Here is an 18670-nt window from a genome sequence, read left to right as displayed (position 1 = left end):
TAATGTTTATCTAATTATACTTATGAGAAAGCTGAGCCTTGGTAAATCTCCACTTGATAATTTGGGTTGTGAACTGGAAATTCATTGCAGTACATTTTACTCCAGAACTCACTTTCTTCACCACTGATTTACAAAATATTTTTAAAATGTTGATTTCATATACAAGGATTGGATTATTGTTTGGGATTGTAGAATGTCACTAATTTTTTGCTTGACACTTTGGTTTTCAATTATTTTAGTAATATGAACAGTTTATAATATGAACAGTTTAGTAATTTGAACAGTTACAGGAAAGTGAAAAATTGTTTTAAGATGTCAAAAGTTTTTGCCATATGAGAAATGACCACTGTGAATGCATGTGTTGAAAGTACATCTTTGCCTGAATAAGATTCTTTTGGAATCCATAAGGATAGCTTCAATTAAGAATATTTTATTTAAGCTTCAAACAATATGTACTATTTTTTATGCATTTTACGGAGAATATTTTGATGCTTATTTAGTTGTATTGAGTGGCAAAACTTCACCCCTTCCTGTTAAGGTCTGGCCGCACACATTAATTAAATTAAGACAAATTAATAGGGGAAAACAGATATTTATTTAATACAAAAAATACAATTTTGTGTGTCATAGGAACTTTCCTAATGAGATGAATACCCTTAGGAGGAGTTAGAGTGAAACATTGAGTACTGAATTGGACAGAGTAGTGTATTGTGAAAAAGTAGCTAAGTTATGTGGGGGAGGCTTGAAAAGATGGGTTATTTTCCCAAGGCCTGTACAGATTGTTTTCAGTCTCTACTTTTTGTCCTTGAGGATAAGGATGCTGTTCCTTTCACATGGGAATTGCCATCTCCTGCTTGGAAGAAACAGCGTTTAGGTCAGGGTTGATCTTTTTGCACCTGTTATTTTCAACACTTGAATTAAATGCCTTTAATTCAAAATAGTCCTTAAGCCAGAGTGGTATATTTTTAACTTCTTTAGTCACAAATGTAAGCTTTGTATAATATAAAAGAATTATTCTTCATATTGTGATTATGCATATTTGAAAACAAGAACAGTAATAACATTGAAGTTAGTAGTTGATAATTAAATACTATATATATATATAGCACTGTTTTCAGTGTGATTTTTAGGCTAGATTACCCACAGTAACTTTTCTTTTCTTTGTTTATGGTAATAAATGGAAACTATGCACTTGCGGTGCTCAGATCATAAAATGGCAAGTAAATTAGGCATCACTATTTTTACTTATGGTCCTCCCCTTTTATTGCAAACAGTAATTGCAAGATTTTAGAATGCTATAATAAGACTTTAAATAAAACTGTGGGTTCTGTAATCTAAGCTTCTCTTTATTCAAATAATACCTGCATATAATATTTCATGTATAACCTGATGTGCCAAGTAAAAATACTTCTTTATGGTCAGCACTTTTTTTTATTTAATAAATGTGAATTTACAAAGTGCAACCTTTGTATTGTTGTGGCCGCCCCCCAACCTCCCTCCCTCGCATGGTCCTCCCCTCTCCCACTTCCTCTCCCATCCCGCCCTTCATCAACTTTTATTTTCAATTACCTTCATATACAGAAGATCAACTTAGTATATACTAAGCAAGGATTTCAACAGGCTGCACTCACACAACCGCACAAGGCATAGGGTATTGTTCGACTAGTAGTGTTGTCTTTAAGTTTCATAGTAAAACACATTAAGGACAGAGATCCTACGTGGGGAGCATGTACCCAGTGACTCCCGTTGTTGATTTAACAATTGGTGCTCTTATTTATGACATCAGCAATCACCTGATGCTCTTGCCATGAGCTGTCTAGGCTATGGAAGCCCCTTGAGTTCACCAATTCTGAACTTGTTTAGTTAAGGCTGTATCACAGTGGAGGTTCCTTCCTCCCTCCTTGATGGCCTGTTCCTTCTGCTGGGGTCTTGTTCACCAGGATCTTTCATTTAGGTTGTTTTTGCCACCGTGTCATGGCTTTCCATGCCTGTGAGACTCTCATGGGCCTTTTAGCTAGATCCGAATGCCACAAGGGTCGATTCTGAGGCCGGAGTGCTGTTTGGGGCGTCTGCCATTCTATGAATCTGCTGTGTGTCCTGCTTCCCCCTCAGGATCATTCTCTCCCTTTTAATTCTATCCTTCATTATTTGCTTACACTGGTCTTATTTGTGAAATCTCTTTGACACTTACCCTATCTTTTTGATTGGTTATGTACTTATCACTTTACCAAGTGCGATGGCATTGGTACATGCCTTCTTGATAAGATTGAGTTGAAATCCCCTGGCACATTTCTAGTTCCACCATTGGAGGTAAGTCCGAGTGAGCATGTGCCGTATGGTCAGTACTTTTAATGTGATTTCTAATTAAACATTTCGTCCAGCTGTTAAAGGGATTGTAAGTGTTTTCCTGATGCAGGGCCTTTGGGCCTCTCTCCTGAACATGGACCCTTCCTCCCGGCCGATTATCTGGCACAACTGCATCTGAAGTCAAAAGTGGATTGTCTTTGTTCTTGCTTTGGGGTTTTCCTTGGATTCCAACCACTCCTCCTCTTTGGAGGACTAGGCAGGGTGGGCTGTGCTGCATCTTGAACCTTAAGGTCTTTTTGTCTCCTATCTCTTGAGAGCCAGATCTGAAGCAGACTTTCTGCACCAGCAGCTTCCTTATCCCTTTCCCCTTGAGATCTCCCTGGTTCCTTGGAGCCTTCTAAGCAAAGCCAGTCCAGCACTTTGTCAATGCCATGGGAATTATGGTCATGTCCTGTGGTCCTTCTCAGAGGAGTACTCTTATGTCATGAGGCAGAAAGGACAAATGTCATGAAGTTACTAAACCAGTACATTTCTTCTTTTCCTTTACAGTATAATGATTTTTGTACATTGTGCATGCAACTATTTTATCCTTGACAGAAATTGCAAATCCCTTGCTTTTAGGTGTAGTGCCTTGGAATGTTTTGAGGGAAAGGAACTGATAGTATGCAAAACTTCATGGGAAGTGTTTTTTTTTTTGTTTTGTTTTTTTTTTTTTTTTTTGACAGGCAGAGTGGACAGTGATAGAGAGAAAGGTCTTCCTTTACCATTGGTTCACCCTCCAATGGCCACTGTGTTGGTGCGCTGCAGCCTGCGTACTGCGCTGATCCAAAGCCCCAAAGCCAGGAACCAGGTGCTTCTCCTGGTCTCCCATGCGGGTGCAGGGCCCAAGCACTTGGGCCATCCTCCACTGCCTTCCCGGGCCACAGCAGAGAGCTGGCCTGGAAGAGGAACAACCGGGACAGAATCTATCCGGTGCCCCGACCGGGACTAGAACCCAGTGTGCTGGCACCGCAGGTGGAGGATTAGCCTATTGAGCCGTGGCGCCGGCCAAGTGATGGGAAGTTTTCACATAAGTGGGATCTAAACTGGAACCTCTAGTCTTTCTTGAACTTCTATAAAAAATTAAAATCTTATTTATGTTTAGCCTAGTGGTTAAATGTCTGTCTGCATTCCCATATCACGGTAACTGGGTTTATTTCCTGGGTTCCAACTCCTGACTATAGTTTGTTGTTAATGCGTACCCTGGGAGGCAGCAGGTGATGGCACAAGTAATTGGGCTCCTGCCATCCCTGTGGGAGACCTGCTTTGGCCTCAGGCATCATGGGAATTTGGCAAGTGAAAAGGTGGATGGGAGCTCTCTCTTTCTCTTTCTTTGTCTTTTTCTGCAGTGAATATGAAAAATATAGGAACTCATTACGCCTACTTCAAATTCATGAAAGATGTCACACTTCACGTTGCAGCAGAAAAATGCTTAGCAATTCTAAAATTGAGATTTTTTTTTCTTTTAAAATGATTTTGAATAGACTTTATTGAGAGCACTGGCTAATCTAATATTTATAAAATTCAAACATATAAATAATTATATTAAAAATTAAATTGTCAATAGATTTATTGTTAGAGAATGAAGGTAGCCATCTGCTCAATACTCTTTTTTTCCCCAGTATTCTTTACAACTTAAAATGCCATTATGTTTATACTTTAGTTTTAATGAAAAGCTCCATCTTGTTTGAAAAAATATTCATCTTACCTCAATTTTTGCTGGTACATTGAAAGAATTTTGTGATAATTATGTAGACTTATGTATTCCAGTCCTTTTGTAATGATCTTATCCAAAGGACAATTTTTGGAACTTCACCGAGTAAAACTTTTAAATCTGTGTATTGTAAATTTCACATTATTGGTGTCTACACTGTAGTTATCTCAAGTTTTCTGAATTTGGATTGCTGTGTGTTAGATTCTATGAAAACCTAAGGGTGCTTTCCAATTGCTGCCTGATTATTGTGATGATTTTCTTTTCTTTTGTGTTCAACTATGCAGTGACTTCTGGTCTGTTATCATTTGTGAGAACTGCATATTTTATTTTTTTAAATGTTTCTGTGAAATGATGAGCCATATATGGTATATAGTTGGTTATTATTGTTAACTTTTTTTTGTAGTATAGCTTCCTTGCCTAAGTTATAGGAAAGTGAAGTTCATAAAGGGAGATCTTTGATACTGTCCTTTGTGCCACTGCTTCTCTTGGCAATTTTAATGATTCAAAAAATGTGAAAGTGTCATCTCTATCTATGCTGACCATTCACTTTGGTAATCAGAGTTGTTCATTCCATTTTATAATTCAGGTTCTTTTAACAAAACCATTTTAATTATAATACCCAAGATTAGTTTGCCTGTGGTGACTACCATAACAGATCCTTGGACTGGGTTGTTAAACAATGGACATTTATTTTTGCACAGTTTTAGAGACTAAAAGTCTGCGATCAAGAGACTACCATCATTGGGTTCAGAAGAGGGCTCTTTTCTGGCTTTAGGGGTGCTTCCCTCTTGATGTCTGTTCCTAGGACTTTTTCTCAATGCTTAGGCTCAGAAAGAGCCATCTCTGCTGTGTTATGATCTTTTATAAGGTCATCAGTCATACTAGAATATGACCTCATTTATTTGTGATTACCTTAGAAAGACTTTATCTCCAAACAGAGAGCTTTGTGGTTTAGAACTTCATCATATGAATTTGGGAGAGAAGAAAATTCTGTCCATAATAATATTGTTTATTTTTTTACTTGCACAGAAATTTAATTCTCTATTTAAAGAATAAGACATAGTAATTTATTTGCAAAGGTTTTGCAGACATATTGCACAGGTAAAGGCTATTTATAGAAGCTTCTATAAATATACAGCCCATCGGAATACCTGCAGTTTCCTCCTGTTTTAAGGAAAAAGTGATTTTGGGTTTTAAAAAAAATAAAACTAACATGGGAAAATCACAAAATATTTATTACTAAGTTAATGAAACTCAGAATAATTTGTATCTTTTAATTTTTAGATTTTATTGTTAATTGATTTTGAAACGTTTATCTGTATTTGAACTTTATTAAAATGAGGTTTATTTTTTAAATTTCTCATTTTTGTAAGTTTGTAACTCAAGCTGTGGATATACATACTTTATTTCTTAAGTTCACTTTCATATTAGATGATTTTTAAATCTGCCTTTAGTAACATATGTACTCAGATAGGTTGACAGTGTTTGGAACATGGCTTCAGCAAGTCCTAGCTTGTTGAATGTTGTGCTGGTCTACAGCCTTGAAGGGGAAGGGGAGGGAATGTGATCCAGAGATGAAGACTGAGGTCATACTTCTCATGAATTTATGTGCATGAGGAGGCACCTTGTGGTGTTGGAGATAAGCTAGTAACTGTGGCTTCCTTGTTAGTGACTGTAGGTTGAGTCATCTTTAGGAAATAGTTTAAAAACCACAACAAAAACATTGAGACTAAATCATTTGTACTTTGGGAAATCTTAAATGTACAGAAAAGTATGTAAAATAGTTATAATACCATGTGCATTAATAATGACTATCTTGTCTTAGATTTTAGTTTGTTGAAAAATAATAAAAATCAGCTCACTCTCTTGTCTTTTCTGTGGGGAGCAACTGGGAGCAACTCGGACTAGACTAAGTTACTGGAATTAAGATTTATTCTATGCATCTGCTTTCCCACAATATGGCGCTGAGAAGGGAAACAGCTTCTACACAGCTGCCTCCAGTTCAACCAATAAACTGTGGGACCTGCTCCTGATTGGAGGAGAGCAGCGTACTCGGCGTGTGGGTAGCAGAGTTGGGATTGGTGGAAGAGGACTATAAAGGAGGAGAGAGACAACATGCACCAGGAACATCTAAGGGGAACATCTATCTGAAGGAACACCTGTGCAGCCCCCGAGAGAGCCAGCCGGCGGAGTGCCGCTCCCCTGCGGAAGTGGGGAATGTGGCAGGGGGAACCGCCCTTCCACGGAGGTGGAAGGGTCGGTAGCCAACCCGGGAAGAACCAGCAGCAAACCCGGGGAGGGCCGAGCAGACGAAAGAACAGTGCAGGGTCCTGTGTCGTTCCTCCACGAAGACGGGGAGCGACACTTTTCCTTCCATTACCAGAGCTAATAAATATTCTGAAATTGGTATTTATCCTGCTCATGCATGCTTTTGTACTTTTACTGCAGATACTGTAACATTGTTGTAGATGTTTCTGATGTGTAAAAATGATACGCTTTTACAACTTGGTATTTTACTCAATATTATTTTTGAGATTTGTTCTGTTGATGCCTGTATTTTATGCCACAATTGATGTTCAGTATGTTAAAAATTACTAATTTATTCTAGAGGTGGGAGAGAGAGAGAAATAAAGGAGAGTGCATGCTCCCGTCTATTCCTTCTCCCTATCATCTCTGATGGCTGGAGCTAGGGACACAATCTGGGCCTTTCCCATTTGTGGCAGGAATGCAGTTGCTTGAGTCTTCACTGCTGCCTTCAAGGATCTGCATTATCCACACAGTGGAGGGTGGAGAGGGGAACAAAGATACTCCTGATGTGGGACATGCGCATTTCAGCCACTAGGCCAAATATGTAAGACCGCTTGTGATAATTCACTTCTAGACAAATGAAAATATAAATTTCTAACCAAGAATTTTTAAAATTAAGTGTTGTGGTTTAGAATAGTTTATGGGGCTAGACTACCTAGGTTGAATCCCAGATTAGTTACTTAAGAGATGTGTGACCATGGGCAAGTTATTTAGTTGCTTTGTGTATTAATTTTTATTTTAAAAATACAGATGATCTTATTTCATGTTTTTGATTGTATATATGAGTATATATATATAATTGTACATATATACATATATAATTGTATACACACACACACACACATATATATATACACATATACTGTATGTATATGTAAAATGCTGATGCTGTGTATAGGATCTTGTAAGTGGTCAGTAAGAATTAGCAATATTACAGCCCAAAATATTTGGGACACACTTAGACTAAAGAAGTGTTTGTATGCCTAAAATTCAGATTTAACTGGGTGTCCTGTATATTTTTTTTCTGTAAAATTTATCAGTGGCCGGAGCCGGCGCTGTGGCACAGCGGGTTAACGCCCTGGCCTGAAGCGCCAGCATCCCCTATGGACGCCAGTTCTAGTCCTGGCTGCTCCTCTTCCTATTCAGCTCTCTGCTATGGCCTGGGAAAGCAGTAGAGGATGGCCCAAGTCCTTGGGCCCTTGCACCCATGTGGGAGACCTGGAAGAAGCTCCTGGCTTCTGGCTTCAGATCGGTGCAGCACTGGCTGTTGAGGCCATCCGGAGAGTGAACCATCGGATGGAAGATCTCTCTTTCTCTCTGCCTCTCCTCTCTCTGTGAAACTCTGACTTTCAAATAAATAAATAAATAAATCTTTTAAAAAAAATTAGCAATATTGTTAGCTTAAATTGCCAAAGATGTATAAAATTTGAGTAATGCTCCACTCAGAGGTTCAAGTGATTATTGGGTACTTGTTCTAATAATATGTAAATATGAGGAAACAACTGGAGACATTTAACATGTCAGGAATCTGGAGATTATGAACAAATAAAGGGTGAATTATTTTCTAATCCTTTGGTAAAATTCTCTGTTTCTCCCCAGCAAATGACAGTGTCTTATCCTGATAGTCACTTCCTTGATTTTAAATAAAATTTTAGCTCTAAAGTATTTCCTGAACATTATAGCCTGTTTGTGAATTATTGTTTTGAGATTTGTTTATTTCTTTGAAAGAGTTATTTATTTGAAAGAGATCTTTTATCTGCTGGTTTACTCTCCCAGATGGTGGCATTAGCCAGGGCTGGGCCAGTCCAATCCAAATCCAGGAGCCAGGAGCTTCATCCAGCTCTCCCATTGTGTGGCAGGTGCCCAAATACTTAGGCCATCTTCCACTGCTTTTCTCATGTTTATTAGCAGGCAGCTGGATCAGAAGAAGAGCAGTTGGGATGCCAGCATTGCAGGTGGTAGCATTACCAGCTATGCCGCAATACTGGCCCCACTTTTTTTTTTTTAAGTAAATTTTTAATTTAGTAAATGCTTATTTGGAAGAGAGAAAGAAAGAGGTCTTCCATCCTTCCATCCACTGGATTGGAAGTGGAACAGCTGGGACTTGAACTGGTATCCCAGCATTGCACGTGGTAGCTCAACATACTACTCCACAATGTCAGCCTTGTTTGTGAAATTAAAAAAATGCAGTCATGGCTGGTGCCGCGGCTCACTAGGCTAATCCTCCTCCTGTGGCGCCGGCACCCTGGGTTCTAGTCCCGGTTCGGGCACTGGATTCTGTCTCGGTTGCTCCTCTTCTAGTCCAGCTCTCTGCTGTGGCCCAGGAACGCAGTGGAGGATGGCCCAAGTGCTTGGGCCCTGCACCCCCTGGGAGACCAGGAGGAAGCACCTGGCTCCTGGCTTCAGATCCACGCAGCGCTGGCTGCAGCACGCCAGCTGTAGTGGCCATTTGAGGGGTGAACCAATGGATGGAAGACGTTTCTCTCTGTCTCTCTCACTGTCCACTCTGCCTGTCAAAAAAAAAAAAAATGCAGTCATGTAATGTGTATTCTAGTCCAGGTCGTTTTGCATACTGAGTCCCATATATGTTGGTGCTTGCAATTATAGCATTTCCTTGTATGAATATACCCTGCCATGCATTCTTTTTTTTCAGAAGCACATTTTATGTATTTTTTAACTAATCAGCAAATATATGTATTTTATAATAACACTAGTGTTTTAAAAATTTATTTAAGGTATACAAGTTTCATGTATTTCATATAGACAGATTTAGGAACATAGTGGTACTTCCTGTTCCACCCTACCCTCCCTCCCACACATGCTGCAACCCTTCTTCCTCCTCCCTCTCCTATTCCAACTCTTAATTTTTGACAAGATCTATTTCAGTATACTTTATACTCATAAGGTTTACTGTATACACTAAGTGAAAAGTTCAGCAAATAGTATGAAGAAAAAACATTGTTCCTCAACAGTAGAGATAAGGGCTGTAAACAGTCATTGAATCTCAAAATGTCCATTTCACTTCAGTACATTGCATTTTAGGTACACTGTTAGTTACCTTAGATCAGGGAAAGCAAGTGATATCTGTCTTCTTGGGACTGGCTTATTTCACTAAGTATAATTGTTTCCAGTTGCATCCATTTTGGTGCAAAAGAAAACTAATTTTTTTTTGTACAGCTAAATAGTACTCCATGGGGTATATATGCCATAATTTCTTTATCCAGTCATCAGCTGTGGACATCTGGTTTGATTCCATATCTTAATTATTGTGGATTGAGCTGCTATAAACATGGGGGAACAGGCAACTCTTTAAGATTTCTTTTTCTTTTTCTTTGAGTAAATTCCCAGGAGTGGGATTGCTGGGTCAAATGTTAGGTCTATATTCACATTTATGAGATATCTCCATACTGTCTTCCACAGTGGCTGTACCAGTTTACATTCTCACCAACAGTGGATTAGGGTACCTTTTTCCCCACATCCTTGCCTGCATTTGTTTGTTGATTTCTGTATGAGAGCTGTTCTAACTGGGTTGAGATGAAACCTCATTGTGGTTTTGATTTGAATTTCCCTGATGGCTACTGATCCCGAGCATTTCTTTATGTGTCTGTTGGCCATTTAACTTTCCTCTGTTTACTATTGGTAAATGTTTCATGTTTTCAACATTGTTCAATATTCTTCATATTTATATATACACACATGTATATATGTGCTTATAGATATGTGTGTACATATGTAATGTATATGGTTAACTTTAGATAGAATTGACATGCAATAACATAGACTCATTTAAAGTATAAGTTGATGAATTTTAACAAACATAAATAGGTTGAGCATCCCTAAGCCGAAGTCCTAAAATTGGAGATGCTTCAAAATCTCAAACTTTTTGTTCATCCACCTAATGCTCCAAGAGTTTCAGCTGCTGGGGTCTCAGGTTTTGATTTTCTGATTAGGAGTACTCAGCCAGTAAAGCACACATAAATCTCCCAGAACCCAAGAAATTCTGGAATCTGAAACATGTCAGCCCTCAAGTGTGTGTTCACCCGTATGATCACTACAGCAATCAGGGTATCGAACCCTCTTAGTGCTCTCCCCATCTGCACTCCCAAGTTGTCTTGTAACACTTGCAGTAAGTTCCTCTGCTGCATCTGGCAGCCATTCCTCTTGTGGTAAAAAAGTCGCAGTTTTATTCACTGTAAAATGTCATATAAATGGAATCATTGAGTAGGCATTGTTTTTTATCTTGCTTCTGTATTCCCCATGATCTTTTAAGGAAATTAATTTATTAATCTTAATTTATTTGAAATGGAGAGAGGGAGAGAGAGAGAGAGAGAGAGAGAGAGAGAGAGAGAAAGTCATCCATCCACTGGCTTATTCCCCAAATGCCTTCAAAACTTGCACTGGGCTAGGATGAAGCCAAGAGCCAGGAACTAAATCTGAGTTTCCCTTGTAGGTGGTAGGGACCCAAGTATTTGGGTTATCACTTGCAGCCTTCCAAGGTGTGTATTAGCAGGATCCTGGAATCAGAAGTGGAGCTGAGTCTTTTGAACCCAGGCACCCTGACTTGGGATGTCAGTGTCACAAGTGTTATCTTAACAGTTGTGCCAAAAACCTACCCCTCAGCATGTTTTGACACATTCATGTCAGTTTGTTCTTTATATTGATGAATAATGTTTCTTTATCCATTTGCCTGTAGGCATGCATTTGGGTGTTTATTCATGTAACATCTCTGTATGCATGTCCATTCAGTATCTTCCTAGGGGTATGTTTGCTGTTAATTTAGGTGATTGTTTAAAAGCAGCTGCCTAGCAGTTTATCAAAGCACATGTACTCTTTTAGCTCTCCTTGCAAATGGTATTTTTAAAAATAATTTTTATTATTAACTTTCATTACAAATTTTTAAAAATTTATTATTTGACATTATATGGTCATTTGTGTCTCAAGGAATTTGTTTCCTCTAAATTGTTAAATTTATTGACATAAAGTTTTTCTTAATCTGTAATTATCTTTTTTTTTAAGATTTATTTATTTATTTGAAAGTTGGAGTTACACAGAGAGAGGAGAGGCAGAGAGAGAAAGGTCTTCCATCTGCTGGTTCACTCCCCAATATGCCATAATGGCCGGAGCTGTGCTGATCAGAAGCCAGAAGCCAGGAGCTTCCTTCAGGTCTCCCACATGGGTGCAGGGGCCCGAGGACTTGGGCCATCCTCTACTGCTTTCCCAGGCCATAGCAGAGAGCTTTATTGGAAGTGAAGCAGCGCCCATATGGGATGCTGGTGCTTCAGGCCAGGTCATTAACCCGCTGCGCCACAGCGCCGGCCCCTATAATTATCTTTTAATATTCTTCATTTGTGATATTGCTAATTTTTGTCTGCTGCCTCTCTCTTATTTTCCTTTGTTGGGCTTTGTCAGTTTTAGTGATTTTTTTCCAAAAAAAGAGGTTTGGGTTGTAATATTTTTTTGAAATTTTGTCTATGTTCTTTTTTATTGATTTTTGTTCTTTATTATTTCCTTGATTTTAGTTACTTGGAAAGATATATATATATGTAAGAGAAGTTATCTTCAGAAGGAGAAATAGAACTCTTTCTATGATAGTAGAACTTTATTACCCTTTGTGACTACAGTGTTTACCTCTCATTGCTGTTACCTTGCTGCATTTTAATTAATAACCTGTGCTCTCTCTCTCCCAGGACTGTGGGGTCTCTGAAAGAAGGTCTTCTATGTACTTTTATATTGTGTTTATACAGTCAAACACATTTTTTATTTTGTTTAATGAAGCTAATGACAAAAAAAGCAAAAATAACAAAAATTAAAATGGTTAACAGTCTTGAAATTATGTGCAGAATAGCTTTTGACTAATTTACTTATCCGAATTATAGATGTGAGATGCAAACATTTGTAAATCCAAAGAAATCTCTTCATTTCAGGCTTTTTAGAAAGAGCACATCTGTAGAATTTGGCCGTTGTATCTGTATTTGAAATCAGACTCATCGTGGCATATTTATTTTTGTACCCCACCCCAGAAGTATGTTTGTATAGAAAACCTTTTGTTACATGTGGTAACTCTTCACTGTTTTCCCCTTTGCTTTTAGCTATTTCCGTGAGAGAAGAAATGTTGCTACCTCACCTGGAAAATCTGCGGCATGGCAAAGTGAGTCTGTGTGTTTAAAGTTTCTGTAAATTAGTTAGCACTCATTTGCTAGTTGTCGTAGGGAGTAATGGGAATGCCTATGTACTAGCATTCATTGTACTTCAGCAAACTCTTTTAAAGGTGAGTGAATAAAAGACACTCAGACTTTTGCTTATGTGAAAATCTGGCTTCATTTATCATTGGCTACAGTCGAAGGCATTTAACTAAATTAAATGTTTTCTGACAGTCTGAGCTATAGAACTAAGAAATATGGAAAGTGATTTTGCCATGGTAACAGGCACAGGCTGATGATGGTTTTGTAGATTGATCATACATAGAGGCTTTTCATTCATTTTGAAAACTTTAGCTTATACAACTTTAGGAACTTTCTTCTTCACTATATGCTGGCAAATGCCTGGCTACTGAACCCTTAAACTCAGTTTGCCATAGCAGAGATGCAAGTTTTGAGAATGATTTCATGTAAATCAGTGTAATTCAAGGATGGTGGAAGTTCTTTTGAAATTATTTGTAGGTGTGGTTGTAGGCCTGGTAATAGAGGAATTTCCTTCAGTGGTTTCGGGGAGTTTGAGTGACTGGCAAGCTGTCATATCGGCAGACTTCTTAAAGTTGTCAGTTGAAAATTATAAGAGCTAAAATTAATTTGCTGACATTTAGAGTATTCTTATTTAGAAATTGGCATTATGAATGACACCATTACAGTTTCCATTGTATGCACCTGGTTAAGTTAATGCGGATTTTCAAGATTAGCAAGGAAACATTTGACCAGTTACAATTTTTTTTTTTGACCAGTTACAATTTAATAAACAGTCATATGCCATGCTTGTTAAGTCAGAGATATGTACAGTGAGTACTGTATCTAGAAGACCACTGGAAAGTTGATTTGGGATTAAGAATTAGAATAATTTTGGATTCTTATAGAATGATTAAATTGTAATATCATTATCAAATAAACCCAAGGTTTTTAAATTTTAATATAAAATATGTCACATTATTCACATCTTTCTATTCTTATAATTCCTTCAGAAGATTCAAGTGAGGAGATTTCATCTTCCATCTTTCCTTATGGAGAGACCTTCCTCTTCCAGAGACTGGAAAATTCCAAGGTTAGTTCCATATCTTCTATATTTTTCCATAATCGGTCTTTTACTCTTCTGCATGCAAATACCTCTCCATTCTCCTGTAAGTGTGAAGAATGTGTTATGCAGAAAAATCAGATTTCCAGTTAGTAAAATTTCTGCTCAATAAAATGATGGTAGATCCATATCTTTAAATATATATCATGAAAGCACATTTTGATTTGTGACTTAAAAATTTGTTGTAAAGAAGCTACTTCAATTAAAAAAAAACAACAACCTCCCTTTAAGACATAATTCCCCTCCTCTAGATTTTGCTTTACCTTAAATCTAAATGTAGACTTCCTAAGTGTGAATATACTTCTAATGATTAATATATTTTGACTTCAATTGTTCAGTAAGACTTTTCACTTCATCACTGTTGCCCTTTTGCTAGTTTATTTCTTTGTCTGGATGAAAGGGAAGCTGGACGACAAAAATAATGCTGGGGAGAAGTCCATGAATTTTATTGTTGGTTAACTTCTTTTTTTCCCCCTCTTAGTTGAAATTATGAGCTATTAATGTTTTAATAAAATATTTTAAAAAGTATCACAATGCTACTATTTTATAGTCTCCCTAATTAAATTGTTCAGATTGAAAGTTCATCTAAGCAATTAAATATTTGTTTAATAAAACTAAATGCAGGCATTGTGGTTCTTTGCAGAATGTTACCAGACTAAAAAAAAAAAATCTCAAAACTAAAAATAAAATTTTAAATGTTTTTGTGTGTGTGTATATATGTGTTTTTTTTTTTTTCTTGTATTAGAAGAGATGTGTGAAGAATGAATTTTGGGCCCATGAAGAAACACTCAAAGGGGAGGCAAATACTGCAGGGAACTCTTTCTGCATCAAATCAAGGTATGAAGTCATGGTTGATTATGATTAATTGTTTAGAATAAAATGTTAAAAATTTGACTTCTTGCTCCTAGTATAAGACTATTTCTAAGAAAACACTGGTAAAGTTTGTATGCTTCCACATCAGCATCCATTTTAAGGATTGAATTATGGTAGATAGTGACAGTTCTCTACATGGTAGGTTTGAAATGAACGACCCCCTCCTCAGAGTGGCAAATATGTGGTTACCATAATTGTGTCTTTCTTAAAGACAAGAAGTTATGTTAATATAAAGGAGAAAGGCAGAGTGCAGAATATCACTATGGGAATTGCAGAATTTTGCAAATATAATGTATGCTTTTTGTTAGCAGGTCAGCCTTTATAGGATCCTTGATGACCTTCTGGTTATGTCAGTCACACATGAAGTTAAACAAGTTGTAGTTATCAATTTAAATAGTATTTTTCTTTAAATTTTTTTGGGGAGCTTGTTATATTGGATCATTACTTGGCATTTATTTTAATTTTAAATTATCTTTTATTTTATAAGGTTAATACTGATGCAGATTTCCTTAAATTAAGATTATATAATTGGAAAGGATGTTTGGCTTAGTTAAAATGCTTGCATTCTATATCAGAATACTTGGGTTCAAGTCCCAGCTGTGGCCCTGGCTCCTGATTCCAGTTTCCTACTAATACAGACTCTGGAGGCTCAAGTAGTTGGGTCCCTGCCACGCATGTGCGAGACATCAGTTGAGTTCCTGGCTCCTAGCAGCAGTCTGTCCCAGCAGCAATCATTGCACATTTAGGGCATTAACCAGCAGATGGGATGTCTCTGTCTCTCAGAGTCTCTTTGCCTCTCAAATAATAACAACAACAACAAATCCACTTAATAATTTAATAACCTCAGAAAGCATTTATGAATCGATAATGCAAAACATGGAAAGACCAGGCTACTTCTTGAGAAGTACTGATTTTTTAGAATATTATATCCAGGAGGATGTAATTTTTCCTTTAAGCATGTCTGATTTTCCAAAACTTCCTAATAATGAGTTTTATTTTATTTATCAGTGACTGAATCCATTGTGTCGTAACCTTAAATCTGCAGGGATGTGCTTAGCTAATATGAATGCATTCTAGTAAATATTGTGTATTATGCAGATTTTACATTCTGAGTATACACTGACCCTTTCCTGTTTTCTGGCTGGTAGTGTGGTGCAGTGTTTTTCTTCATTAGCATTGCAAAATAATTTTGAAAATCTCAGCAATCATACTCTCTGTTTTATTACGTTATGGTAGAACATGGAATTTATGGAGTCAGTTAGAGGAACATAGACAGTGGGCAACAAGTTGAAAATAAGATCTCCAAACAGATGAGATAGTGATTCATAGTGTTGCCTAGACAGTAATGGTTAAACTGGCTACTTGATTGTGCTGTTGAAGATGTTTAATTTTTGATGATAGTAATATGGTCAGTCTCCATCCTTACCACCTGTTCCCAACACCCAAAACAAAAGGGAACAGATTAAATTCTACATTAGAAAAACTCATAGTACTGTTCAGATATGTCATAGGATAATAAAAGATTTATATTTAATTTTTCTGGAAGAGTTTAAAATTATCAGATGGTTTATTTGACTCCTAAGATTCTCCTGGCTTTAAATTTCTGTGATTATTTTTAATTAATAAAAAAATGGCTGATTATTTAAATCACATTTGGAACTTTAAAATGTTAATTCCATTCCCTTTCATTTAGCATATATGATAACAGGAAGGAGAAAATAAGTGAAGAAAAAGTAGAAGACATTTGGATACCTCGAGAGGATAAAAACAATCTTATGATAGAGTCTGCCTCTGAGTCAGAATACTCAACCGTGGAAGAATGCTTCCAGAGTTTAAGAAGAAAAAATTCAAAGGCATCAAGGTTGAGGACACAGAAAGCACTGAGCTTGGACCCAGTAAACAGGCACAGTTACCCCCTAAGCTCAACAAGTGGAAATGCTGATTCCTCGGGCATTTCCTCAAATGCCATATCTCCCTATGCCTGTTTTTATGGTACGTCTGCGAAGAAGGTCAAGTCAGGGTGGCTGGATAAGCTTTCTCCTCAAGGGTATGTATTTACTCATTTGTTTCATTTCAGAAGTAGCCTATTTCAAAAAAATTCAGATTCACTCATTTCTGAGTCTGCCAGGTTGCTGCCTCTCCCCAAACCCTTCCCCTCAAGAGTTCCTGGTTTTAGGGTGACTCAGTCCATTTTTGCAAATGATATATATATTTTTTTTGACACGCAGAGTTAGACATGAGAGAGAGAGAGACAGAGAGAAAGCTCTTCCTTCCATTGGTTCACCCCCTAAATGGCCGCTACGGCCAGCGCTTTGCGCCGATCCGAAGCCAGGAGCCAGGTGCTTCCTCCTGGTCTCCCATATGGGTGCAGGGACCCAAGCACTTGGGCCAACCTCCACTGCCCTCCCTGGCCACAGTAGAGAGCTGGACTGGAAGAGGAGAGACCAGGACTAGAACCCGGCGCCCATATGGGATGCTGATGCCGCAGGCGGAGAATTAACCAAGTGAGCCATGGCGCCAGCCCCCACAAATGCTATTCTTGAGATGCAGGGGAGGATATATGTAATATAATGCTGCAACTAAGGATATGAAGAATAAATAAAAGTTATGACCTCATGTCTAGATTCCCAATGTTAGTTTCTAACTTCACACCAAGATATGCTATGCGGTATCCCATGTGTAGCAAAAGAAAAACACAGCACACTGAGTTGGTATTACTCAGCCCACTCTGCTTGGCTCTTGCTCATATCATAACAGTGCTCTGTTTGAAAATACAAAGCTATTGTAGTTAGGTAGAAGAATGTCATTGTTAGATTTAGGCATTCATTGTTACTGATACATTGTTTTGATTTTTTTATGTCTTACAGACAATCTGAATCCTTTGAATTTTATACATTTAAAAACAGATTTATCATTTCAGATATTTACGAAGAAGCTTGTGTCCCTTAAGCATTTTACATTATTGACAAAACTTCAGGGAGGAATTATATGTAATTAGAATTGTTTTCTGGCATTCCAGTTTTTTGAAATCTCTACTTGAAATGTTGTTTGTGATTTTTAAAATTATTTTGGGACTAAGCTTTTCATGTTGAAGTAGCTAATGTGGTGAGTCCCTATAGGTTTTTTCCACTGTTGCTCTGAAATGTGTTGTTTCTAGAAATCCTTGATTTGCTCTAAAATAACTTTGCTAGCAAGAAAAACTACAGCATCAGATGACTAGTTGGGACTTCTTAAGCCATGGGAGAAAACCCAGACTTTTATGATTAGTAATTATGTGGTTAATACTTTAAATGGCCGCACTGTTTTAGATAATTAGATCATGAATAAAGTGAAACAGACTACTTAGTCACTCCTTTCTGGTGACACTAGGATGACAAAATGGTATGCTGTGTGTATTGTCTGTTTTTAATCGGTCCTCAGTGTTATTGGTAAATGCCTGTTCAAATATCCAAGGCATGAGTCAGCCCTCAACTATACGTACTGCTGGAATGAAACAGTGAACTTGAGTGTGCTCAGATCTTTCATTTCTGTAAAATGTAAGTGTTAAGGGAGAGCCAGTTGCTCTTAGTGGGAACGGGAAGAATCCGCAGAGCCGTGGTGCACAGTGCAGTGTCTCTGGCAGTTCCTTTGAGTTCCCTGGGGGTGTCATTCTCCATAGGGTTGGTGCGCTGGAGATCCAGGTACACTGAGAAAGCCTTGTGATTAGGTCAGAACAGTTCTCTTCTTTGTAATGGAACTTTGAGTTTCTATCCTTTCTATTCTGAATTTGCCCGAGTTTAGATATTAGTTTTTTAGATTTGTATTTTGTCCTATTGGGGAAATCATTTAGTTTCTGGCTTACAGTTTTTCTCCTGGATACCAGGATAAGATTTTAAACAAATGAGCTTGTTATCGCACCAAGAAATGTCACAACTCTCCTACATGATTATACTGCTTTGACTTAATTCAGAAGTAGAATCTGAATTTTTTCCTTTCCACTATTTTCTGTAGGCTATTGGGAGGGTTTTGGAGGTGCTTTTTAATAAGACTAAATAATGGCTCTCCTTCCTTGTGAAGAGGTTGCAGAACTTTTCTTAACTCAAGGCCACATCTGTTTGATGCAAGTAGCATTGATTGAGACAGCATTCTGAATTCCACAGAGCAGATGCC

General features: G+C 37.6%; 1 protein-coding gene across 9 annotated transcripts in view; it reads left to right on the top strand.

The window, feature by feature from the left end:
- Positions 1–18670, top strand: part of ARAP2 (ArfGAP with RhoGAP domain, ankyrin repeat and PH domain 2) — a 209540-nt gene that overhangs the window by 18742 nt on the left and 172128 nt on the right. For 7 of the 9 annotated variants that reach the window (XM_070069629.1, XM_070069624.1, XM_070069626.1 and 4 more), the window contains 4 exons: positions 12457–12515; positions 13539–13618; positions 14394–14485; positions 16215–16568. In XM_070069629.1, the coding sequence (XP_069925730.1) occupies positions 12457–12515; positions 13539–13618; positions 14394–14485; positions 16215–16568 (585 nt within the window). The remainder of the gene's footprint in view (positions 1–12456; positions 12516–13538; positions 13619–14393; positions 14486–16214; positions 16569–18670) is intronic. The other 2 variants (XM_070069627.1, XM_070069628.1) reach the window with 1 other exon arrangement.

Source organism: Oryctolagus cuniculus, chromosome 2, assembly GCF_964237555.1.
Source record: "Oryctolagus cuniculus chromosome 2, mOryCun1.1, whole genome shotgun sequence".
NCBI classification, from domain to species: domain Eukaryota; kingdom Metazoa; phylum Chordata; class Mammalia; order Lagomorpha; family Leporidae; genus Oryctolagus; species Oryctolagus cuniculus.
The sequence above is the reverse complement of the archived record's forward strand: the minus strand, read 5'-3'. Positions and strand labels throughout refer to the sequence as shown.